At 39.2% G+C, this 26922-nt stretch overlaps 1 protein-coding gene across 3 annotated transcripts in view; it reads left to right on the plus strand.

The window, feature by feature from the left end:
* SCAPER (S-phase cyclin A associated protein in the ER) overlaps window positions 1-26922 on the plus strand; it is a 243491-nt gene that overhangs the window by 182965 nt on the left and 33604 nt on the right. For all 3 annotated transcript variants that reach the window (XM_064157319.1, XM_064157318.1, XM_064157320.1), the window contains 4 exons: window positions 8473-8588; window positions 16258-16381; window positions 22712-22941; window positions 26577-26732. In XM_064157319.1, the coding sequence (XP_064013389.1) occupies window positions 8473-8588; window positions 16258-16381; window positions 22712-22941; window positions 26577-26732 (626 nt within the window). The remainder of the gene's footprint in view (window positions 1-8472; window positions 8589-16257; window positions 16382-22711; window positions 22942-26576; window positions 26733-26922) is intronic.

Consider the following 26922-nt stretch of genomic DNA (forward strand, 5'->3'; position numbering starts at 1 on the left):
CATGTCCTGCCCTTGGGTCACAACAACCCCATGACTGTGCAGGCTTGAGGAAGAGTGGCTTGAAAGTGGCCTGGTGGAAAAGACCTGGAGATGTTAGTCACAGATGGGTGAATATGAAGTGTGTTCCCAGCTGACCAAAAAGGCCAACAGCAAGCTAAAGGCTGAGCTCTACATAGGAGTGTGCAAGTACTGAACATCATGCAGGGAGTGAAACACCTTCTGTAAGCAGGGCAGGAGGGGGAAGTTGATACATGTAAACGATAAGCATGGCTTCAGTATGAATGAGTACCCCCACCATAGGTGTGCATAGGCCTTCTGAGCCAATTCTGCTTCATGCTTTAATCCTAAACTAGTTTCCCATTGATGTTCAGTGCCTGTAGTTCTATTGTGGGTGAAGTCACTGAAGTCTGAAAACCGGTTTGCAAGTTTCAAGTGGAGTAGAATATTACTAGAATAGTGATTTCACTGGAGAGGAGTGTTACAGGCAACAAAAGTGTCTGTTGTAAAAGAAAATACTCTTTTGGTGTACTCTACAGTGTCTGAAGGTTTTCTACAGACATGGACATATCTGTGGTTTGGTATGTGCATGTAGATATATTTGTGTATTTATTTAAGGGGGGGTGGAACAGAAAGTAGGAACCAGTCCAGGATTTGGTTGTCTGGTTTGTTTTTCTAAGGTGGCTTTGAAATGCATTTCTTAGCCTCTGGCATTTTAGATAGAATCTTCAAGCACTAGATGAAAGGAAAGAAGAACATTCTTAAGATAGATTTCAAATATATTTTACTAATTAGTTATCATTTCTTCCTTCAGTGAACAGTTTAGCAAGTGTAAAATACAAGACCACAAGTTCAGTGTGTTCTTTCAGAAATAGGTCAGAATTTGCAAAGAATGTGGGGTTCATTCAGAAATACTTTCTTCTGAACAGTTTTAGTCACTGAGCTCTGTTCAAAGAGACTTGCCAGATCACCTTCATCATTTAGCCATAGCAGGCAGGACAAGCAGAAAGCATTCTTGTGGCCGATGAAGGAGAAGACTGGTTTATAATCTACATGAAAGTATTGTCATGATGTTTGTCTTAGAGGGAGACTTTACACCAGAATATCCAAGTTAGCTAAAAAAGATTTCAAATGGTCAAAATGTGAGGTGCTGATGTCACATAGAACAGAGATTGTAATGCTGACAGTAAATCATTTCAGCTGTTACAGCTCTGCATTATTTCTGATTCTGCTCTACTTATTGACTACTAATAATACTTTAACAGGAGAAATGTGTGGAAGTGAGTACTTTGGTCCAGGACGTTGGATTTCACCCAACAACTCTTGCACCAAATTAATAAATTATGATTTAACTAGGATCATATTTTTCTAGGAGATAATCAGGTTTGATTTAAAAACTTAAAATGATTGAGAGTCGACCATATCCTAAGTATATTATGCTCATCATTAATTACTCCTGGCATTTAAAAAAAATCATTTATTCTTACCTGACCTCTTCCAGTTTCAGCTTCCAAATATTAACTGTTACTGTGCATTATCAGAAGTCTTCATCTACACTGTGTTCTCAGCATATTCTTATTTTCCCCAGCACGAACTAATCAGGTTTCTCTGACCTTGTATCTTGTCTTTTACAAGCCTTGCAGTTAGCCAGATGTCCTGTGCGAAGGGGAGCAGCAGCTCAGGAGGGTGGTTTTGGGCTTGTTCTCCTGGAATGCTGTACACAGAAACCAAAAGCCACTAGTAGCCGATGCTCACTTGGTTTTGCTCTCTGTTGCTCTGTATTGCCCACTGATCTGTATATAGACATCAAGGTTTTCCCCTTGATTTTATTGTATTTATGTGCAGTTTACATTATCTGGCTACTTTAATGATTTAAAACCCAACAAAAGCAGCAGCACAGGTCAGTTGGCCTTTTGATGTGTTTCTTTGTGGACTGTAATAGGAATGATGAGGCGTGTCTGTGAGTCACTTTTTTTTAGCTGTGTGCATTTTTCTGTACCAAATGCCAGCTAATGAGGTGAAAATATTATTTTGAACTTTCTGTTAGTCTGCTGATTTCTGAATTTGCCAGGCACACTCCTATCATTGGGTAAGTGGTGCTTCTGAAGGTGCCACAGATGCCAAACTCTGATAAAATCCCATCCTATCTTGTTAATGAACACACAAACAGTTGTTCCCCATCTGCTGCCTCTGTCTGAAAGGTTAGGAAGCCCTTCTTTCTTGATCACAAAGGACATAATTATTGTCTGTAGAGGAGTCAAGTACAAAGACAGTTCATCCAGTCTGACCGCTACTACACTGCAGGCCACCAAAGATTAACAGCTGCTTCTCCTTTGATTAGGTTAGGTAATAACAGTTACTTTAGTTAATAATTGGATGGATTCCCAGGCCATGTAATTCAGGTTTAGGCTGTCATTTTTTGCTGGCATGTAGCTGAGCTGTATTATTGGAACGGAGCCTGTAATCCTATTAGTCAGTTGTCACTCAAGCCATAGGAGAGGAGAGAAGGGGAATTCAAATCCATTAAGGTGTTGTAACAGGTAGGTAAATAAGCCCAGCGTGCAGGAAGCTTTCTGGATTCTCATAATTAAAAAAAATATATAATTTTAAGCTTCTTAAAACGTTTGGTTCATAATTAATGCATCAAATGGTTACAGGATTTATTTCATTGTTATTTCTGTTTGCGTTGCCGCACATGTGTTAGTGTGGCACACTTCCTGATGAAGTTACACTGTTCTGCTGCAGGTAGTTGTTCTGTGCTCTAAATGACAAGTTTATAATGCCCCTAAGATTAGCAACACATACTTAATACCACTTCAGCTGTTTTGGCTTTCCCTCTGCACAAACAAGACCACCATATTTCAGAGTGACACAGACTTCAGGCAGGTAAAGAGCACCAGAGATTTTGTCCTTGTGTTAGTTTCGAGCGCTGTGCCTGCTGTTCTGAAGAGTAGGTTTCTGTTGTCAGCTTGGTCATGGTTAAGACATATCTAGGTGGCATCCCCAAGGTTTTTGTGCCTCCTCCTCTCTGTCAAGAACTGCTTAGATGGCAGTGATAATATTTTTTTGCCTACATGTTTATTTGTCCATGCTCTCCTACATGACCAGGTAGCTTCAGAACTTTGAAATCCTTTTGTAGATAGAAGTCAAATTGTTTAAAAGTTGATATGAAGTAGCTGTGAATTTCTCAAAGGCAAATTTTCACACGCTGTTTGAAAACCAGATGAATGTAGTTTTTGCTGTGCTCAACAGACACAAATCCTGTTGTTAGTCACCTTGGCTGCCTAGCCTTCCCAATCTAAATAAACAGACACTCGTAAGTGTCTGTAGTAAACTTATTAAATAGATTTCATAAATGTCTGGTTTAGTAATTTGGGAGACTAAGTTAGGAGTCTGGAAGATCTTGTCAGGCAGCAAAAATGAGCCATACTAGTTTATATTCTTTCCAAGTAGGGATGTAATATTTATGCCCTACAGGATCTCTCATTTTTCATGCTCACATGGTGCCTGATCTACTCAATACCTTGGGTGCTACTAGACTGCAGTAGCACCTGAATGGGTCTTAAAGTCTGACAGAGATTCAAATGAGGACCAATTTAAATAAGAATATTATGTGAGTAAGGCTTTTTGGGCAACCTCTGTGCCTCAGTCTATCTCTCTGGAATTCCTGTTTCGTTTAAATATGTAACAGCTAGTGTAAATCTTCAGCTCTTAGAACATTAAGTGAGGTTGCATCATATTTTGAAGGATATAGGTTAGTTTTGGAGAGGAAGGCAAATTGGATAAGATAGCCTGCTCCCAGATGTTGATGCTTTAAGAAAGATTTCTTCAGGTGAATATTTAGGTATTTCACAATTTGAAAATTGCCTCAAATAGGAATTAATGGAGATGTATTTTAAAATAGTTTGGCATTATTTGGCTGTCAGAGGGAGAATGACACTTCTTGTCAACATTGGGAGATTTAACACTAGTAGTTTGCTGCATGTAACTCATCTTCTTACCTGAGGCTTCCTGTTGTGGATGGCTGAGGAAGTTGCTGGGGCATGATTCCTTTTCACACTGTTTCCTGCAGTACCACAGTCACACAGTATTCACTCTGAAAACATCAGTAATGCAATATTCAAGTGGCTCTTCTTCTCCTTTGTGAAGAGGACATATTTTCCCTTCAGTTCCCATGACCTCCACTGACCCATGGCCAAACTCAAGGATCTCTATCTGAACCTGGGATTCCTGATAGCAGGATGCCTGGTGGTGGCCAAGGTCATTCACGAGCCCTGTGTACCAGCAGATGCTTTGATCAGCAACATTGTCTGTCGATACATGGGTTAAAAGCTATTGGAGTTCTCCATCTTAAAAGATTCCTTGCAGGTAAATATATTAAATATCATGCCAAAAGTAGTGTATTCCTAATTCCTAAGTGGCAGTTTTATAGGTCTTTGTAGGCATGGTGAACAAATACTGTGCTCATGTATCTTTCCCAGCTTTGCTGCTGGTTTGTTTCTTCCTTTTATTTGAAGTTTTTCCTCCCTCCCCTCTCTTCCATGCACATAGTTAGGGATTTTATTTCCCTGATGAGTAAGCATCAAAATGCTGCTTAAATTTTATGAGTAATCTGGAGAGGACAATAACAGGCTGAAAAAGTACATCATATAAAACTAGGAGAAATTACAAACTCCCTTCTGCTTGACAGAAAACTGTAGTAGTGAAAGGAGTTCCTTAAAATAGAGATTTGTGGTTTGCAAAATACACTTGTATTTTAGCAAAATACTAGACAAAAGTGCAAGAGGCAATCCAATAGGAGTGAGCCTGTAAAAGAACTGACACAGAGAAGTGATGCTCCAGATTGAAGTGGAAGGAGAGCATGTAGGCAAACAGCTTCAAAAGATTAATATTCTTTGTAAATGCATACATGAAGTTCTCCTAGAGCTGGGAGACATAAATTCCTTCTCTGTTGTTCTAATGGCTGATTTTGGGGGTAAAAAAAAATGAATTCTTTTTGGTAGCTTCATTACTAGGTAGTTATGGAAAAAAATAGGAGTTTTGGGGAAAAAAAAAACATAGAAAAGAAAGGTTTACTTTGGGGGAGGAAGGATGGGTTTAATAGTAGTGACTATGTAGAGCTGAGAAACAAGCCAATGAAGAAAATGTAAGTGTATGGTTTCAAGAATGAAGCAATCACTAAAAGGAGAAACAAAATGAGGGCAATAAAAAGGGATATAACTCAGAGTAATGGGATGAAATAGAGAGAGGGCATATTTGGTCTAAACGACAGGAAAGACTTCTTTGCCATGAGAGCTAATAGGTTGTGGCATAATCTCCCATGAGAAATAGGGTAAGTGAGAAGTGGGAAGTGCTTGGCACATTTAAAACTGGAGTAGAACTAACAAATATGCTGTAGCAAATAAATCAGCTGGCTCACATAAATGTCTCCTCATTTGTGTGCTGTGATGCCCGGCTGTCGCCCCTGTTCACAAATCCTGCTGCAGAGTTGCCTGCACTGCTTGTGTGTGTGTTGATTCACAAGGAAAATGCATACTTGAAGTCAAGAAAATTTCTCTTTGCACTTCTGAAGTTTTAAGCTGAAGTGAAAAATGATACATGGGAAAAGCCCCAGGCTTTGTCTGTGGCATGCTGATCCACTCTGCAGCTCTGGTAGAGCAGAGGGGGAAGAGGAAAAAAGGGCTGAGAGCTGTGGCAGTAAGCCAGGGTACTCAAAAAATACTGATTTGTGGCAGGACTTTGCTGTTGGGCTGTTCTTTCCTTAGGGTTCCATCGGGAAGTTAGTGGGAAGCATGGCAGGGGAGGCAGTGCTTACTGCAGAGCAATCTCAGTCTCACTGTGGATTGGACACCCACTTGCTGTACTGAGTCCTATCAGGGGTTGCCAGCCGAGGGCTGCTTGAGGAAGAGGCTTTTTTGTTGCTGTTGCTGGGAGTTTTTCTGAGTTGGAAGGGAAGGAAAGTAAAGGAAGACTACATAAATGAAACTCAGAAATAACTCTTCAGTTAAGGTACGCTTAGTGGGCCAGCTGGACTCAAACAGACTGCTAGAAATTCTCTTTATCAGTTAGTCTGTAGGAAATCAGTGGTTGATTATCTTAACTGCTTGGTGAGTTGGCATAGAGATTTCCATTCATTTGAGGCTAGGGATTGCCCTAAACGCAAACCTTCTGCCTGGCTGCATGCGGTTCATGTGAATTGTGGAAAATGTTTTCTTTCTTAATATCTGACTTCTCTCAACAGTTCTTCTGGAGCTTGGAATTTACACAGACTACAGATATTCACTTGAAACTTAATAGACTGGAATTTGCATGATTTAAAAAAGAAGGAAAGATAGATACTGTTGTGTTCACGTGTTGATGTCTACCTCTTGCAGGGTAAAATGTTTCCCTGTAATTGTTCAAGGGAAGATTTTATTGCCAGAGTCACTAGGAGTTTCCCTGTTATACAGTCTGGTATACCATAATATATTCTTTACAGACTAGTAATGATTGTGTTTATGGAACACTAACCAGTTTTTTTCCCCAGGCGCTTGCAGCACTGGGTTAAAAACCCAAACAAAACTTCCTATTAACTAGAATATCCTCACCATTACAAAATCAAGGTAATTAAGTACCCACTGCCAATGAGTTTCTGTTAAGTGAGCAACTTACCAGTAGAGAATAAAAGGATCATACTTGGTTTATTTTAAACGGTAGGAGATGAACCAACTGTCTCAGGAGAGAAAAAGGGTGTGAATTCTGAAATACTGCATCAACTCCATGAAAAAGTCATCTGCAAACTCTAACAGGGACAGTAGGATAGTATTTGAGTCTGAAACTCTAAGTGGAAGTTCTAAGAGAGCAGCTAGAATAAAGAAAAGCTAATCTAGAGAGCTAGGCACAAATACAAGAGTAGTTAAGATACAATCTTTATGTTTATAACCAACAGCATACATTCACATGGAAACAAGCAGAATGCGAGTGTCATACCTCATTCGTTCATTCATTTTGGATAAGCTGCAAGCAGTGGATTAGACAGAGAACCTGGGTAGCTAATAGTTTGGAGTTACCAAAAGGAGAAACTACACCAATCATCTGGATGGTGTTTTCAAACTTTACCTTTGTAGTTTCCCATCACTGAAGAGCTATATCCAGATTTTTAACCTTAAGCTCCAAGCAGTTAATTTGAGAATACAGAACATTAACCAACTTGTGTCCTCAACAGCATCTGTCAGGCAACATTTCTGCCTTCCCAAGATTAAGGATGCAGTAAGACATCTGACTGTTGCTTCCAGATCATCAACTTAACTTGCGTTGTCCATGTTCTGTGCAATATGCAACCAGGAATCATCAACATAATGGTGTGTGCTAGTTTGAAGCAGGCTAGAAGGTTTTGGTGAGAAGAACTAGGTTACAGGCTGTGAAAGGAAAACAGTGGTGATGTCTACTTTGCTCACAGGCTTGCTAAGATGTCTGGGAACAAGAAATAAAAACATAGATAACTCACTCTCACTTGGGCCGCTGGCTGAGCTGCATCTCTCTGAGCTGCATCTCTCTAACCTCACCCTCCATTTTGGGCTAATCTGCTTTGCTTCCTAACCCCCTGGCCGAACCTCCATTCTTCCTTGGGACTGGGGTAAGGTTGAGAGGGGTAGGGGGAAGGTGAAGGGGTAGTTGAGAGCCCCTCCTGGGGACTCAGGTTTCTGGGGGGGCTGTTGTGTTTCTGTATTACCTTTTGTCTTGTATATTTCTGTCTATAACTGTATATACTGTAAATATCTGCTTGTATCTTGTGCCAGCTGTAAATATAAGCTTCATTCTATTTCCAGAGCTGGCTGAGTCTAGTCTGGGTGATTTTTAAAGTGGGGGGGGGGTGGAGAACACCCACACCATCACATGGTGTTTTAAAGTGATCTGCTTTTGCTGTTTTCTACATACATGGAACAAACTGAAGAAAAAGCCTGGAAGCACAGAATCACAGAATGTTGGGGGCTGGCAGGGACCTTGAAAGGTCTTCTAGTCTGGCCCTCCTGCCAGAGCAGGAGGTTGTCTCCTTTTAGAAAAGTTTGTAAAAAGGAGGAAGTGCCCATCTAGAGATTGTCTGTAGTCTGAAATTGTTACACAGAGCAATGAAGTATAGCCACCAAGCCAACAGCAGCAGGTAAGAATAAACTTCATTACAGTCCCTGTAACAGTAGGTCATTACAGCAATGTAGTGTTCAGCTGTAGGACCTCTATAATACTTGATGCTCTGTAATATTAGATGCTTACACATGGTCTTTGAAAAAAAAACCCAGTACTCAGGAATCTCAACTGCTGCTCCAACAAATACTCTTCCTATGCAATAGCAGTGAAATACACTTTTCTTGAGGATGTTCAACTTGATAAATCCATGTATAAAGGATATTCTACACAGTTGAAACTCAGGACAATTGTCTGTCATTCTTTTTGTGAAGGAATTCCTTTAATTTGTGTTGATTCCCTTCTGTTCTCTAGAACACAGCAGATCAGATAGCATTTCGGGCTGCAGGAGGACTGACTGCCCTTGAAAATGTTCTTCAAGCCATGACTTCTCCCACCAACCTGAATGCAATTTCACGAATTCCTTATAAGTAAGTAAGATCAGTCCTTTGTTTGCCATTTAGTCACTGGAGTATTTATTTCACATCTGCCCTTTCACTGTGCTTTTCCTCACAGCGTTGAACTTCAGAGAAAAAACTCATGCTGTACTCTGCTCTTCCATGGAAAATCATTTCCACTCCACCTCTAGCTTTTTAACTTGGTGATTTTATTTCTAGCTATAGCACAGTTGAGCAGTGCCATCCCTAATTGTACAAAATGAGAGAAGACAAAACTGTATTAAAGAGAAGAGGAGGTGCATATCTTTTGAAGTTATTCTGTAAAGATCTCTAGTGGAAAGTAGGGGAATTTTTTAAGGGTTATGATTCAGTGGAATCTGACTGCTTTTGAAATGAAACAGTTGTAAAGTACTGCTAGCTGAAAGAACTTCTGCAAACAGGTAAATCAAAATTCTTGTGGATTAGAGGAATTCCTCTTTATAGCACTTAAGAATAGAAGGATTTAAATGTCTAATCCCTAAAAAAATCCCAGTGACTAAACAGAATGACTGAAAAAAATGGTAATTCAAAAGCATGCTTTTTCCCCTAATCTCTAACTGTAGTTTTTATCCATTCAAAAGCACATACATGCTTTCAGCACAGAGCTAGGCGTAGTTTTGGTACCAGAAGAACCAAACCCAGGATCTTCTCTCGTATACCATTGTCATCATTTGTTTGTAGATATGTTTTAATATTGTAAGAGTTAGAACTTAAGCAGTGCATTGTGAGAGCTTGGATTAAAACTTCCATTAATAGGTTAAAGGACAGGCATGAAGTGCTGGCAAAGAACAGCAATGGAAATTATGCTTTTAGTATCTTTGCTCTTCAGACAGCTAAGTCATGCAGGATGCATGATGCTGCAAGTCCAGCCTGCTCCACTGATGAGCTGATTTGGCCCTGTGGTGAGCAGTGCAGTTCAGCCTTTGGACTCTTTTTGGACTCTTCAATTTGCAGAAGCTCTGATACTGAGTTACCCTTATCGGTATGGAATAGACTTTGCAACATAAAGAGCGGTCTGTGTGATCACATAAAGCTTAACTTAAATTGAACTTTAAATTGTAGGATGTGCCATGCCTCTTCAATTTTTGTCCCTTCAGAAAAAGTCTCACTTTGGCAATCTTTTGGATAAGGTTTGGGACTATTGTATTTCTGCATCTTGAAGTTTGTTAAACAGAATGAGGATGTGTTGGTTCCCAAAGGAACTTGTGTGCTGATAAATAAAGCCCCAGTCAGCTACATTTGTATAACTGGAAAAACAGGCAGGTTGATTTTTCAGGGGTTCTCAGCTCTGTGACAGTTACTCTCTATCTCATACCTATTTCAGACCAGCATAACTGATTTTTAAGATTGTTGAGGCTATTCATGACTCAGTTACAAAAAGAATATTTAAACATTTGAACACTCTTTAAATGTTGTTTTTTAACACAAATTTTCAACTATCTGTATTTCCAAAAGAAATACCAAGACAGAAGAGAGATGAATGTAAACTACTGTGGCAGCTTGAAATGTTCCTAAAAAATCTATTGAGGAACTTAGCTCCTCTACTGAAATACTGATTTTTTTTTTTACTCAGCTTCACAGCAAATGGCAGCTTAGAAATATCTACAAGTATTTTAGTCTGGAAGTTACATATTAGGCTACATGTCATTTGACAGAGTATCTTGCTTTCTAAAGCTAACTGCTCTTGCCTTTTTTTCCCTCCAAGGGCCTAACTGCTTGACTCTAACTCACAGAGTCTGCTGGAAGTGTCACAGTGAACCTGGTATTGCTGCATGTGATGCAGAGCCTTCTCTGTTGTTATTTCCGTGGCCTTCTTGCTGATAGGGAACATATTTTGTGCAGAACCTGCAACTCGGCTGCTGAGAGCAGGTCTCTGAGGGTGGGATTTTGTATGGGCAGTTTGAGCAAATCACAGCGGTTTGGAGGAACCAGGTTAATGCCTGTTAGTATGGTCTCGCTGAAACGAGATGTGTTTCTTGAAATACAGGATGTTTGAGAGAGTTTCAAAGCCAAGGGCAATCATAGAATATAGTTAGTTCTTTAAATGAGAAAGAAAATGTGTATCAAGTTTCTCTAATTTCTGAACTGAGCTGGAAACTTTTTCCACTTTTTTATCAACTGAAATTTGCATCCTGACTTCTTAAACTTTGAATCTAGTGAAGCAGCAGTTTTCTCTGTCAAAATAGGGCAAAGCCCTGTGGAAAGAAGTTGAATTAAGACCTTTCATTCACTGCCCTCTGGTCTTCCTCTAGCCAAATGTGCTTTGCTAAAGGACACTACTGTACTTAAGATTGTTTCTGTGCTCTTGCAATGTTTAACTGTTTGTATTCTCCTTAAACTGGGAATTTGTCTGTTGTTTTGTGAGGAAGATAAGCTATTTACAAGTAGGTGAGGAGATTACATGGGCTATTATCTACATCTCTCTTTCTCCAAAATCCTGGCAGTATGGTGCAGCTCAGAACTTTAATCCCATGTCTACAAGATAAAGCTTTATTATCAGAAGATTTAACAATATGCCTGTTGTTTTGTACTACTGTCCAGATTGGTAGTTAGACCAGCAGGATGGCAAAAGCTGTGAGAAAGATGTGACATTTATGAGACAGATGATACAGCTGGTGTTGGCACAGTTTTTCTCCCCTTCACATAAATCACTGAAAAAGGGCAAGAGAAAGCAGTGGATTATATTCAGTTTTATTATTGGTGTTAGCATACAAATTAGCGGCCAGCAGCAGTGCTTCTTAGAACAGTGTTTTGTAATTCACCTGAATTAGTTCAGTTCTCCACAAAAAACATATATTCAGGAGGTTTCACAGCCTTAGAGTATTTTTTTACACTCTGCTGAAAAACAAGTTCAGGATTGCACAGCAAACCAGTGCCGTGCCTTAAGATCAAGAGTAGAAGGTAATTCTCATCTCTAACGTTGTCTTGCATGTTTGCTCCTTTAGCCCCTTGTGCCATGGCACGTTGCTGGCCTTGAAAGTAATAACAAATCTGCTAACAAATGAGGTCTGTAGGATTTGCTTAATTAACATTTGTGAAACACTTGGAGTTCCTTGGGTGAACAGCATTTTTAAGTAGAGCTTAGCAGTAGTTGTGTGAGGAACAAAGGATGACTTTTGTTACCAGTTCAGGTATCTTCTCCATACAATTTCTTGCAGCATCATTTATTTAAAGCAAATACTGTCATGGTGAAACAACTCAAAGTGTAATTGCATGCATAAAAAGCCCCTATAATGTTATGGATGGCATTGATACAAATTACTTTCTTCTGTTAAAACTCTTTTGAGCTGAGGACTGTTTTTGTAGCTTGTTCCTTGTAATGTTTAACACAAAGTTCAAAACAAGCTTCTTATTTTCTTGTAAAATTATTCCCTCTAGAGAGATATTCTTTGAAAAATAGGATATGATGGAAGGACATAAAGGTACTCTAACCAGAATGACCACTCTGTGAGTTCAGCATCTGAAACCTGCAGCATCTGTCTCTTCCTGTAATGTGTTCTTGCTGTCTGTCTCAGAGCTGGGTGTTGAGCTCTTGGAGCTTAAGAGTAAAGCAGTGTTGCTCTCCTGTGCGATATGGAGACAAGTTTTAATGTTAAGAGGAGCTCTGTGAAACATTACCAGACCTTTGGATTGAGAGACAGAACTTCTGGTGAATTAATTAGCCAGGGGCTGGTGAATTTTGTAGGACTTTCAAATTCTGTCACAGCTAGAAATGGGTGATAGCTTGTGTTAATAGTTTTATTGTCATTTGTCATGCAATAGTTTGTTCATAAGGACAGTAACATCTCAGAATGAAACTCCAGTCTAGTTTTGGAAGTGTCTTGAGGGAGAACTGTTGCTGACTTTTTTCTTCTCTCTATTAATTAAGACTAGACTTCAGCTGGGGCCTGTTTTTTAATTGGATATCCTTCAATAATGAAAACCAGACACAAAATAGTAATTGATTATGAATCTTTGAAGGTTCCTGATTATGTGATTAGGCTACACAAGTGAAATATAAGGACCTGTATAGCCCTTAAAAGCCAAAATCAATTTGTTAAATCCAATTTGTTGTTATTCCATTCCATAGTCTTGCCTTGGTGGTTCTTTAGCAGTTTTACTCCACAGTCATTCTGTGCACTGCCTTTGAGTAAAAGCTGATCTCTCACTTCTTTTCAACTCAGCTTTTAAGGACCAGTCCAATTGCTTTCTCTATCAGCATGTTGCATAATACTCGCTGGCTAAAAATGGGCATCTCACTACTGAATTAGCACATCCTCATTTTGATAATGACTAGTTTTGTATTATTTTGCTGTCAAATTGAGCTTTGGGGTTAATTTCTTCATTTATCTTCACAGAACATGAATTTACAATATTCAGAAGCCAAAAGTAACATGCAAGTGCTTTACACTTGAAACAGGTTAATTGTTAGATGTTGATGAAGTCCTAATTTTTGTAATGCAAAAGTTGTGAGCTATCATCTGCATATCCCGGTGCACTGTGGTGGGTTATTTTTGCATGGTTGGATGCTGTTGCTGCCTCAGTATTTTGAATAAAATTACAATTTGACAACTTGTTTATATGTCAAGCAGACTGAGGAAAGTGAAGATGTGCTAGCATAAAAGAAAATCATGTACATGCATATAAACTGTTGAAATCTAGCTTGAAACTGCTGATTAAAATGAATTCTTTCCCTATTTCTTTGTGCTCCTGAAATAAATATAACCTACAGAGGCATATTTCTGTCTGGTGTAAAGGCAGCTTTTTGGATCAAAGTTTGTGTACCATAATGAGTGTTTTTATAATTGGATTTACTCTAGAGGAAAGCTTTGCATCAGAGGGCAGACTTATTGTGTGGTTTGAGTATACATGCTGTCTAACATCGCTTTAAAGCTGATTTGCAGGCGTGATACAAAGTTTAGAGCAACATCAGTAATCAATAAACAGTCACTTTACATGAGACTCAACACCCTACAGCTTCAGCTGATTTTGATACCTCTTGAGGTGAAAGTTGTGGAATTACAAGCTGTTAGAACTTCCAGCAGAGGCAAAAAAAAAAGGTAAAAAACTGCGCTGAATTTTTTATCCCAGAGAGTTTAACTGGTGGTTAAATAAGGTTCTGGCTTGACATTTGCAGCACCGTGCCTGTCTCGGAGGCCTTGTGCTGAAATGGTGACAGTTGACAGCTGTTGTTCCCTTAATAAGATTAAAGTAAAGAAATTAGTTGTGCTGTCTTTAATCTGCCATTTAACACTGCGAACCACCTGGGGACGGCTTCTGTGCTGACACTTCCAATTTTGAATTTAAAAAAAAACTTGTGGAACTGAAGCATAGTTCAGGGCATGCTGTGATTAGGATGTGTTTAGACGAAGCGTAGTTAGCAAGCTTATGGTATCAATTAAAAGAACCCTCTTTATTGTTGTGAAAAATTAATTTGACATCCATTTGCTGACACCACCTTTTCAAATGCAATATTTGAGTCTCTGAAAATGCGAGTGCTTTTTCTGACATGAGATTCAGCTGGGAAATGCAAAAGCCTGATGCGGTGTTGCAGTGGTACTGGTTCTGTCTATAAAGTGAGAAGTTTTTGTTTTCAGATGAAAAATAAATAATCCTCTTGGGAATCTCACATATCGAAAAAGGTTATTGCAGTGAGTTAACTAAACCACCTCAGGTACTCTGGAACGATGTAAGAATTGTAAGTTAAGCTACAAAGTTTGTGTTTGACACTTTGGGTAAATCATAATGTTTCTGTTTAAATAGAATTAATCTGTACTTTAGAATAGCTGATAAAAGGGCAAATACTGTTGTAAAGCATCTCTTCTTCCCAAATGGAAATAGGAACTACCAATATAGTTTCACATCTCTTGTCTCCCTGTAAGCTCTCCTACACAGGGCAGTAATCTTCCATGAAAAGTAAAAGTAGATGCCTAATGAATTTTTTTCCAGCATTACTGAGGAGAGTGCAATAAATGCCTTTCCATAGTCAGGATGCTACAAAGCAAGTTCTAAAAAATGCACATGGAGCATGCAACTTGCATTTTGTGTAGGGCTTATCCTTGGAGGGAGGGTAAAAGCTGGGTGCAATAGGTGAAAATTAGCCTGCCTTTGATCAAAAATAATCATGTAATACTGATTTCGTATCATGTGTGCTGCAGATGAAAACTGATGTAGTTATGCAGTAGAGTAAAACTAACTACCAGTACAGCAAAATGAATATAGGTGCTAACATGATAGTATTCAGAATACTAAAAAAGGAAAGATATCAATGTTCATGTTTTCACAGATCAAACCAAGCAGGGTACAGCTCATTAAATGCCTAGATGAGAAAAGGACAATCCAGAAATACAAATGATACTGTACGCTCTCTGACCTCTGCGCTTTTCTTGGCTTGAGAAATGCAATCTATGTATATAAGATGCTTCCATTTCAACCCTGGGGAGCCATGCTAAGTAATCAGATGCCACTGCAATGAACACAGCAATCTGTAAAGCAGCCTTCCTCATTATGTAAATAACTTCTTTGGTTCAAAAAAGATTTTAGGAGAAGAATAAAGTTCAACTCTCTCTTTATAAGCATGTTGAGTTAATCTGCAGTTTATGTTAAATACCATCTTTGGTATTTTCTATATGATAACTTGTTTGTTGCTGTGACTTTTTGACAGTGCTCACAATTTATATTCTTCTTTGGAGCTTCTTTGAACTTGGTCACATGTTAAAAAAAAACAACAAAGTGAAAGTTCTTTTCCTTTTGGTTTACTTAAGACAAACAACTTGAATTTCTAACCGTCATTATTTATCCTTATATATATTTATGATGCATTTGTGTTATGTGCCTGTGTGCATATTTGTGTTATAGCAGTGATAGCTTTTGGAGTAAGCAAAGTCCAAGAAATGTATTTTGTGTTTATTCTGCAATGGTATTGTCCATGGTCAGATTTATCTTCTCTGTGGGTGTACTCTATGGGTCGGGTCCCAGCTCTTCTGCAAGGACTTCTTTGAGAAGAAAGAACACTTTAGCTGGAGCAGATGGAAATTACTACACATGATGCAAAGAAAAATTGAGCATGTTTTGTACATCTGTGACTCATGTTCATGATTTTCTGCTCTTACTGTTGCAACCTTCTTACCTCTTCCTGCCAGCCATAGATGCAGATCAATTGATGCTATTGCAGTTACGCACTAACACTTCAAGGCTCTCTACAGTAGTGGTTGACAATCTGTCAGTAGAAATTTTTGGGCAGAAATTTCACCTTCTTGTCCATTTTTAATTGTTAAATCCTTTCCATTCCTTGCATTAGTTCACAGGCATTACACAATAGTCTGTCTCTAAAGCTGCTGCTGATACTCTCTGAATTACTTCATACAGGGCTTTTTTTTTCCTTGAAGGTTGTGCTAGGAAAGGGATCTTGCACCTAAATTACTTACAGTAATGTAACCACAAGCCACAATAAAAGAATATTTACATATCCTAATTATGAAATTAGCTGGTACTCTGTGGTAGCTTTATGAGCTTTGACTGGGGAAGAGGAGTTCAGTAGCCCTACAGTGCAAGACTTCTGACAAGTATGGCTTTACTGTTTTACTGCTTGGAATCCCATGTTTAGGAGAAGGTCGTTTTGTGATGTCCTTTTAATTTATGTAAGAAAAAGTAAAATGGATGTTCTTTCTTTCTGAATTTTTAGGTCACTCTGCAGTACTGTAAATGCTTACAGCCTCGCCTGCAGCAACTGTGCAGAAAACTGCACCTATGTTCTTTTTAGCAATAAGATCACTTTTCTAATGGACCTGTTGATACACCAGTTTACGGTATGTATAATAGCTATTTCCATTTAGAAAGTGTTGTACACTTAGCAGCCATATTGAGAGCAATTAGAGTATAAGAGCAGCAGGAAATATATGAGAATAAAGTCTCAAAAGAATACTATTTTCTTAGAATCGTAGAATCAACCAGGTTGGAAGAGACCTCCAAGATCAGCCAGTCCAACCTAGCACCCAACCCTATCCAGTCAACCAGACCATGGCATCAAGTGCCTCATCCAATCTCTTCTTGAGCACCTCCAGGGACTGTGACTCCACCACCTCCCTGGGCAGCCCATTCCAATGCCAATCACTCTCTCTGTGAAGAACTTCCTCCTAACATCCAGCCTATGCTTCCCCCGGCACAACTAGAGACTGTGTCTCCTTGTTCTATTGCTGGTTGTCTGGGAGAAGAGACCAACCCCCACCTGGCTACAGCCTCCTTTCAGGTAGTTGTAGACAGCAGTGAGGTCAGCCCTGAGCCTCCTCTTCTCTAGGCTGCACACCCCCAGCTCCCTCAGCCTCTCCTCATAGGGTTTGTGTTCCAGGCCCTTCACCAGTCTTGTTGCCCTTCTCTGGACATGTTCCAGCATCTCAACATCTCTCTTGAATTGAGGGGCCCAGAACTGGACACACTACTCAATGTGTGGCCTGACCAGTGCTGAGTACAGGGGAAGAATAACCTCCCTTGTCCTACTTGTCTGTATTTGGTAACTATCTACTATAATTCTATAAAAAGAAAGTTAATTGGTTCTAGTACTAAATTCTGCCAGAGTGCAGGTATTCAAACCCCAGTGACTGGATGGTGTTCTGTCTTTAACATTTTCTGAGGTTTTCTTCTTTAATCCACTTTATAGCAATACTTGAAGTGCAGAATATTACAAATTGTTCACATTCATTTGATTCCTGCCTCTGTCAGTGTTGGGAATAGAAGTCAGGTCAATCTGTTGCTGTTGTTTGATTTGTTGAAGTGCTTAAATAGCAGGAGTCTCTAACTGTGAAAGTTTTAATTTTCCAGTGTTTCATTTAATTTGAAATGCCATTAAATATTTTATTTGCAAACTCATTTTTAATTCATAGTGACCTGCTCATCATAAGATATTTAGTCTTGGTTTTCTACTTATAAATTGTGTGTATGTATTTTCATGAGCCAAGCAGTTTGTTAATTGAAAAGTTATGTACATACTTTAAATAATTTACTCGACGCTGTTAGAATCAACAAGCCACAGGACTGGTGACGAACACTTCACAAAGATAGTCCAAAGGTCCTAGACACAAAGAAAAGCCAAATGCAACCTGTGCATTCTCCTCTAAGTAGCTGCCAGCTCATTGTTCTTCACCAAATCTTTCCAAGAGGATTCCAGGTATTAGATTTCCAATGCACTTAGTGAAAGGTGCACGTATTGTGCCGGGCCAGTCACAACACTGCTGGCTCTCAGCAAGTGAGCCAGAGCACAGGCTCTGTGCATAATTACACAAGAGATGAAATCCTTCAGCACTTTACAAGTGGCAAGATTCATTCTGATGCCAAACACCTTCCCTTTTCTCAGTGTAGCTCTGTGCAAATGACCTGTGCTGTTCCTGCAGAAATACAGAGGGTATTTCTTAGGAAATGTTGGCCACCAAGAGATCTGAGATACTACATCAGGAAAATTTACTGCACTTAGTGCTGTTTTCAGTCTGTTGCCAAATACTGCCCTTGAATGCAGCAAAACTGTAATTAAAGCTTAATGTTTCCCGTGATCCACAGTGGACTTTTCTTTCCTATGCATAAAGTCTCTTATGTTCTCTTCAGGCAAAATTGGCCCTTAAAGTAGGATATCTTCATAGTTCCATGAAGTACATATTTAAGTACAAAAAAATGAATACAGTGCTGCTTTTCTAACCCTCATTTTTCTCTCTTGAAAATATAATAAATCAGTTTGACTTTTTTTTTTATGAAAAAGAAATGGACAAATGGTGAGCATTTTAAAAAATTGGACCTAGCCCTGAAAACCAAAATACTAAAATCCACTCCTGCAAAGACTTTAACTGCCTCCAGTATTCCTAGTTTGGTGAGCTGTGTGATGCCGCCTTTGCCTGCCTTGTGTGGCTTTCCACTGACTGTTGGAAAACAAAGGCCAAGTATTACCAAGAGCAGTAAATGAGAATGTACATTGGGGAGGGCTTTAACAAATAGTTAAACAAGACTGCTAGTGGTAGCTGAATCCAGAAATAGAAAGAATCCAGTTTCGAGGAACCTTTAAACACATTCTTGAATACAGCCAGCATGAACCTCATTGCTCATCAGTTTAATGCAATTGTAGCTTTGTCTTCACACATCAATTCAACACAAAGTCAGCTTTGCTTTTGCTGCTATACACTTTAAAGAATAACATTTAAAGCAGTCATTCTGCATTGGTGGCAAAATGCTCAATTTTCTTCATGTGGGGGTAATATTTTTCTTCTCAAAATGATGCTTGAGTTACTAAAAAAAATATTACTTTTCCTACAGTGAAAGGTTGGGTAGCAGTGGGAGGTGGCAGAATAACAAAAGGGCTGTAGTATTTTTCATTTAATTCTTGTTGGTGACAGCCAGCCTGCCCAAGTTATTACAGGTGACCTGTTTAGACCTTCACTTATCTCATCCCTAAACAGATTGGTAGGAAACCTTCTGCAATCTTGACTTACCGTTTTACCTTTCTGAGCCTCTTTAGCTCAGGTAATGCCTAAGTTGGTGTCTGCTGAGGTCAGCAGTGCTGTGTTTCCTGATTTCAGTGGTTTAGTGGATCAAACCTTCCCGCCTGCATCGATGGCAGTCTTGTGCTTGAGTTGTAGCTTCCTTTTTCTACAGACCACAGTGCTAGTTTGATAACTGCTTGTGGTTAGTTTTTTAATCTTCTGTGCTTCAGCAGGTGAGGAAGCTTCATGTTTGTTTGCACTGATGTGAAAAGCACAGACACTTCTTGGTTTTCCTGTTAATAATGTATTTTCTAGAGGCCAAAAGCATCTATTTTGTTTCTTTGCTTCAGGAGGAAGCCAGTGTGTTCATCCTGTAGTAAATCTTCAGAACAGGGCTGTTGAAAATTTGCTGTTATTATTTGAAACCATCCTGCCCCATGCCAGCTTCAACATGAAAATGCTGCCTGGAGCAAAGTATTATGGGGCTTGAAGTTCAGATTACAACATGAGAGACTTCCTGTTTGGTTGCTGCTTTTGGGTGTTGGCTCTTTTCCACAGGGATGGTGGTGAGACAGGTGGGAGTTGGATAGCTCTCTGTTTTCTGTTCTGTGCTGGGTTTTCCCCTGCATTTCATTGCACTTTTTGTGCAGATAGACTAAGTAAGGTAATTGTGCATTGCATTGTTAGCAAAGGTAATTGTGCATTATGTTATTTTATATGAAACTCTTTTTATCTCAACTCTTTATCTCATCCCAGAGGGTTTTTTAATATGTTACCTTCATTTCTGTGTTGGAGGGCACCATACAGGTTAACTCATTACAGTGCATGAACCTTATACTCTATGGTAGGAGAAATAATTTAGAAAGTGGAACCTTCCTCTGCACCCTCTTGAGCCCATAAACTTCCTGGGTCATTTCCATTTCTTTAGTCACTAGTTACTACATAGAAAGTCAGACATCCTGGATACTATTTTTAAGATAGACCATTTCCAGAGTGCTTTTGAGGCAAGCCCAATGACTTAAATATTCACATGCAAAAAACCACAAAATCACCACTGCTAATGGGAGAAGAATGCAGCATAAGTGACCAAGTGAGCATCAGTTGGGTGCTTCACAATGTTTGAAGACTTTCCTTTTAGATTTAGCAGCCCAGTATTTTAAATCCTGCAAAAGATGACACTTTTTACAAGACAGAAATATAATTGAGATTACAGTAACAGATCTCCATGTTATTAACTGGAAACTGGGGGTTTTGTTTTGTTTAGTAGTGGGTGTTTTGTTTGTTTGGAGGTGGTTTTGTTAGCACAGGGCAAAATAATGCTCTGATATGCGCAGGTACCTTTGGCTTGAGTCAGAATGGAGTAACATTTTCAGCTATATTAAATGTGTGCCTAAGTGCTTTACTGGATTGGGGCCACATTGTTCAGCATCTTTCAAGATTAAGTCCTGGATGGTGGGCAGAGCTGAAGAGCTTATGGCAACTCTCCATGAGCAAGGGAATCCCAACACTAGGGGCCTTCTCTGCTGAGTGCCTTAATAGTTGTATGGAAACTGTACTAGAGCTGAGAATTTGCTCATGAGTGATCTGATTAAACAACACATTTCAAGAAAGCAGGAGTCTTGATTAGGCCCAGCATAGACAGTCATCTTCAGTGCCAAAAGAGCACTGAAATTGAACAATGGGTATATTTTTCCTGGTTTTTTCTTTGTGATTTAAAAATGTTTTACACCAATTGCTTGACAAGGCAGTTTAAGTGTGTAATTGCACCTGCATATTTGTGTCAGTCAAACTGTTAAGCCTATTAACCCTCAGAAATAAAAATGTGGGATGTTTTAACGTTTACACATCCAAAAACCATGTAACAAAATCAGTTTCTGCGAATATCATTAACTCCTTGGTGTAATCAACAGAAAGAATCCAGGGCTTGAGAGCTTTCATAATTATGCTATTAAATCTTGAGATTTCTTACCCTCTTGCTTGATGTAATAATCAACAAGCAGAGTAATACATCACTTCTGCGAGCACCCCAATTAATTTCCAACATAAATCTCCACACATCTTCACACCATCCCATGAATTACTTCTTCAGTAAAAAAGCTCATCTTTTGTCATTTACATTGGTTTGTATAGATGGAAAATACTGAAGGTAAGAATTAAGTTCAAATGCAGCCATTTTCTGTAAAACTTCGTTTCCTTCTGTCTACACAGTACGCAAATCACATTTGTCTCATTTAACAGATGCACACACTTCCCCCAAAAACCAGAAGCAAAAATCAGCTCTGCAATAAAGAGCTGTATTAAGAATGCCAGACCTATTTATTTTACAGATTGGAAGAAAGCTTTTCTATTGAAGCATGAACTTGTGTAGCTAAGGGCTATGTACTTAGAAAAATGAAGTTATATATACATTCAACTAGAAGACGAAAACAGACATTGTCTGTTTACAGTATTGTTCCTTGCAGCAAATGGAATGCTGTGCTGCAAAATACAGTTAAGTCTTTAAAGAAATAAGTGTTTTTATCTTAGTTGAAAAAGCAGTGGGTAGCATTTGTTAGCAGTTTTTAAAACTTGGTGTGCCTGATACGAAATCACCACATTTAAACTGATTTATACATGGCAAAGCTTAATCCATCTGTTTCAGCAGGTAATTAGAATCATTAGGCATGAATTATTTTAGTCAACAGAAGTTACTGGAGCAACATAATGTTATTTTTCCCATTGAACTTGAATAAGCAGCTAAAGACTTCTCACTTGCTCACTTGGCTCATCACCAGCAGCAGACTATTACAATGAGTTTAAGTACCAAGGCAGGGCTCAGAGCTAATGAATAATAAAGAACTGTGCATGTTGTTCTTTGTCACCAAGTGTTACCAAATCCCTCATGATACCTATACAGGGAGGAATGAGTTTCTGTGACCACACTTGCATATACCAAGTGTAAATGATTTTAACCTGGAATGAAAATAAAATTTCAGCCAATATTGATCAGTAATTAGGGTGATGGAAGCCTCAGGCTGTCTCACAAAAGTGCCTCCACAGATGTCTATTGCTACGAGGAGTACAGCAGCATTAAGCACAGCTCATCTGCATGGGAGCCCCAGGTCTTGGTTGATGCCCCTGTCCTGTATTCTGCCTGCAAAACTGCAGGACTTCCACACACAGTTGACTTACTGTTTGATTGTAATGGGGCAGAATTTAAATTGCTTTCAGTTATCTTGGCAGCAGAAATGACTGAGTGAAAAGCCCACATCTCTGGAGTGTAAGGGGATTTCTTTACAGATCTCTATCCTACATATAGATTTATCTTCAGTTACCTGTTGTGCATCTCAAATTCATTGACCTCATTTAGAAGGGAACTCTGGTTTAGTAATTCAGAAAAATCAGATTCTGTTCCTCTGAGTGTGTGTTCAGCCAGAGCTCCATGCTCTGTATCAGTTCTCACACGCCAAATGCTATTTTGTCTTGTTTTGTTCTCTTTCAGCTTGTTTGCCTGCATAAGGGGTACAGACCTTTTCTGGTACCTGAAATGCTTTCATGTCCACCAGCACTTACAGTGTAAATGACTTTATTACTGTTTTTCATCTACATATACACAACTTTCTCTTTGTTTCTCCGCAGGCTTGGATTATTTTTACTGAATTGTGGGTGTTCTAACATCTTTTTTTCCCCTTTCCTTAGGTTAGTGTTCCGGATGACCATAATGCTACTTCAGGCAGAAGTGCAAATAAGCAGGTATTTGAAGGTTTAACAGCAGAACTTCTGGGGATAACAGCTGTGATTTTCAGATGTCTAATCTCCAGCTTCCCAGATGGAAACAACCGCTCTACTGCACTGAATGTATTACAGGAAGTGAAAAGTAAATCCTCGCAAGTAGAAGCCTTCAACAGCAGAGTCCAAGACCTAATCAGGTTAAAAAAAAAAAACAAATAATGTTTCTCTAAACTTTCTTTGCTACGGAGAAAGAAAATTGCAATTATTTAGGAGAGGAAAAATAACTTTTAAGTTAGTAAGAGTAGTTTCTGTAGTCAAGAAGACAATGTAATGCTATATTCTCAACCAAAAATGTCCTTCCGAAAACTGCAAGCACACAAGTACAGAAGACCAAGAGTCCTTTAATTTTGTTCTTGGCTTCTTTGTGTCCTTTCTGTCAGTTTTATTTCTTAGCCATGACTCAGTTTCTGCATTCTCATTATTTTCCCTCAATTCTGTCAGCCAGGTGGCCACGTTGCCCTTGTGGTCCTGCATGTCAGACATACAGTCCTGTAAGCTTGCTGTAAAATAGATACTTCCTATTAGAGAATGCCCTCCAATTCCTGGTTTCAACCTTTATAGTGTAGCTGTGTTTTAATAGCAATTTTCTCAGCATATTTCTTGAGCAAAATTTCATTCAGTATTACTTAATGAGCTGTGATAGTTGAGAAGAGAATACATTGCTTTGCACGTTTTGACTTGAAACAGTCTAATTCTATGTTTAAAAACAGTTGGACCTGAATATATATATAATTAATAGGTACTTAATATATTATAGATAGATAGATATGAAACTAGTATCTATCCAGTAAGGTATTTGACTTGCCAGAAGTGTTTTCACTAGTAAATTGTATAAATGGCCATCGGTACATCTTCAGCCTTCTAAAGAAATGAAATTGCAGCTATATACTTCTGCAAATGTGTCACAATGAGCATCTTCAGATTTCCTAGAGTCTGGTGCAATACTGGTGGATTCAAAAAGGACAGCTGGAGGAGGAAGGCAAAACAAATAGTTGTCATAGATACCAATGACCTGTAAAACTTCATTGTTCTCATGTAACCCGCCTTCTCCCCAAACAGGTTTTGAAAGAGTGTGAAATTTCAGGATGCTGTATTCTCCCCATTTATGAATGGGAGGGTGGGAGGTCTGATTATTGATATTTGTGCTGAGCAGACATCTGACACTGACTGGGCCAAGCACAGGCATACCCTTAAGATAAGAAGATACATGAGAATCCAGCTAGGTCCTTCACCTGAGGCACTTTAGGGGATCTGGTTATAAACGGAGAATGAAAGGCATGATGACAAGGTAATAGTGCAATTAGGAAAAAAAAAGAGAGAGGGCATTTTAAACTAGTCAAAACCAGGCAAATTCTGTTATTAATGAGAATTCTCACCTCCAGGTCATTGTATCATATATCCTTGGGAGTTGATTAAATGAGAGTTTTAGGAGGATGGAGGAAGAAAGAAGAAAGTTGAAATTTTTTTTTTTTTTCAGTTTGAAGCTACCAGACCTGATGCATAAACAGCAATTATCTGCACACTCTCTGGGTATCAAAAGGGTAGGCAAGTATTTGAACTAGCAGTAGGTTAGAAAGCTTTGACATTCCACTTGTCTGTGTGCTCAGTTCTTCAAGGAAGGGAGTGCTTCGTGCATCCTCTCATTGTATCTAGATGCCATTAAAGAACAGTCTCACTAGACTGAAAATCTCATCCATGTTTTTGTCTGCAAAAAGAAGAGCTTCTTCCTCAGGAAGGGGGACAACGAAGACGTTTTGCAAGTGTCAGTTCGACTGTAGTGATGTTCCTGGGGAGGAAAGAGAATATTGATGAGACTGCTTGTGCCTTTTCTGAGCAGTCATCTATTGGTATTGTCTGTGTTTTATTCAGTTCTTTCTCTCCCTTCCTGCTTCACAGAGAGATTTCTAGTTTCTAGCACTCAGCATTCCCCTGTGACTGCGATGTATCTAACACCCTGCTCTGTTCCTGGAATTATTCAGCTAGTACAAGAGAACTTGCTTAGCACCTGTATCATCAGGTGGATTGCACAGATCAAAATCTGCAAGAAACCTAATACTGGCAACTTTTCACGTTGCTCAACAGGACAAACTTACCTGAGCAACAAGTGTGCAATTAATAACTTTTGTGCATCTTTAAGGTTTTTTTTCAGCAGCTTAAAAGACTTTTTCATACTGCAGTGAGACTACTTGCTTTATGTTCAGTGTACTTCTGATTACTTTTACTGCTTACAAAAGCACTGTGTCAGCAGGGCAAACTTTGGCAGAAATTCTGGTTTCTAGCCCTGAAGATAGTTTAGTCTCTGTTTGAGAAGTGGAGAGGGTTTCTTCCCTGGTCTTGAACATCCTTAAGTTTTCAAAATCAAATTGTAAGAGTTGTGAGGCAATAGATATTTTTAAGAAATGCTTGCAGAGCTCTGTGACAAGCACCATCTAATCAGCATTACTTAGTTACTAGCATCAGTATTATTTAACAACATTCCTTAGTTAGGTCAGGATGATCTTGACATTATAGAAACATGCAGTTGGTGAGGTTCCCATCATCACAAGGAGCCTATACAGTAGGAGGCAGTCTCTAACAAGTGGACTTGACAAGCAAGTAGACAGAACAGCTGGTGACAGGGTGGTTTAGTGTGGACTATTAGTGTTCAGTGACTCAGTTGATGGTGTCTGAAAGCAGTTAGCTCTTGCGTCTGTTAAGTCAGCTGGAGGCACAGGGTTTTTTGGATTTTGACAAGTTTCTTCCACTTGGTAAGAGTGGAGGAAAATTAGAGGGAATAGAGAAGAAGGAGATTATTCTAGGGGGATATTTGTCCTTACAAAAGAAGTTGTTGTCCTGTAAGTAAGCAGAATAAACAGTTGAGATGGAGTGAAGTCTGAGAAGCTGAACGTGGTAGAAGGAGGAAAATAGTTGGATTTAGGTGACATCAGCAAAGTGACATGGACAAGAAAAACCACCTATGCACACATTTAAGTGGAGGGGATAATGATCAAAATATGACAGGACCTGGTACAGACAGCAACGTCTCAGTATTCAGGGTGGGGTGGGGGTTGTTTGTGTAGGTTTCCAAGCTATAATTCAAAGAAGGAACTTCAGCAGTAGTGATCTGATGATCAACAAGGATGAACTGATCTACTCTGATAAAGAGAAGTTGCAGTTTAAAAAACCAGTCACTAGTATGGCTTTCCCTGCATTGTGTTTTGGCTCAGCTTTTGAGGAGGCTTTCTGATCCTTCTGTATTGATGGTAGAAGGCTGTTACCTGCATTTTCTGTTAGTCTCTTAGCTGTTGCCTATATGTCTTTTAAAAGGAGAAAACCCAACAACTGTGCAGTAGCTGTTCTACACGTGTTGCAATAAAACTTTCTCTGGGTAACATCATTGTCTTCTTGAATTAGCATGTCCTGCAAAGTTTATCTCTTCATGCTACAAAGAAATTGTGCTGTTGCAGAACTATCAAGATTATTATAAATCATTTAACTATGGCAAAATTCCATTGTCGTCCCAGGAGTATGGTAAAATAAACATTTACACTCATCATTCTTGTACAGTGTAATACAGATTGTCCTACAACAGGCAGTTCTCTCAGCAAAAACTACTGACAGCTAGAGAGAGCCAGATCTGAAGTTCCTGTAATTTGAGTTATCTTATTGAACCCTTTCAGAAAGAGCATTGAAGTAATCACCTGCGGAGAAGCAGCAATTGGTTCTCTTTGCAAAGTTACCAAAACTGGCATGGGACTTCTCTTTTAATACGTTTCTTTTCCTCTGTTTCTAGTTACGTGGTGAACATAGGACTGATAGACAAACTCTGCTGCTGTTTCCTCTCCGTTCAAGGCCCCGTTGATGAGAATCCCAAAATAGCAGCTTTTCTAGAAAATGCCACTGCAGTGCTGCATGGAATATGTCAGCTATGTTTTGCTGTCAATGGAAGGTAGGTCTGTCATCTCGTGTATGTACATCAGGCAGCAGCCCTTGTAACGCTGCCAGCCCTGCCTTCGTGGAAGCCAGCGTTCTGATGAGGCTGTTCAGCAGGACTGTTCTTAGTCATACAGGAATAACCAGTGAAGAAACAGTGCAGGGAATTCACTCTGCTCACTGCTTCACTGCTGAACTATGATTAG

Source organism: Pogoniulus pusillus, chromosome 17 (assembly GCF_015220805.1).
Source record: "Pogoniulus pusillus isolate bPogPus1 chromosome 17, bPogPus1.pri, whole genome shotgun sequence".
Lineage (NCBI taxonomy): Eukaryota > Metazoa > Chordata > Aves > Piciformes > Lybiidae > Pogoniulus > Pogoniulus pusillus.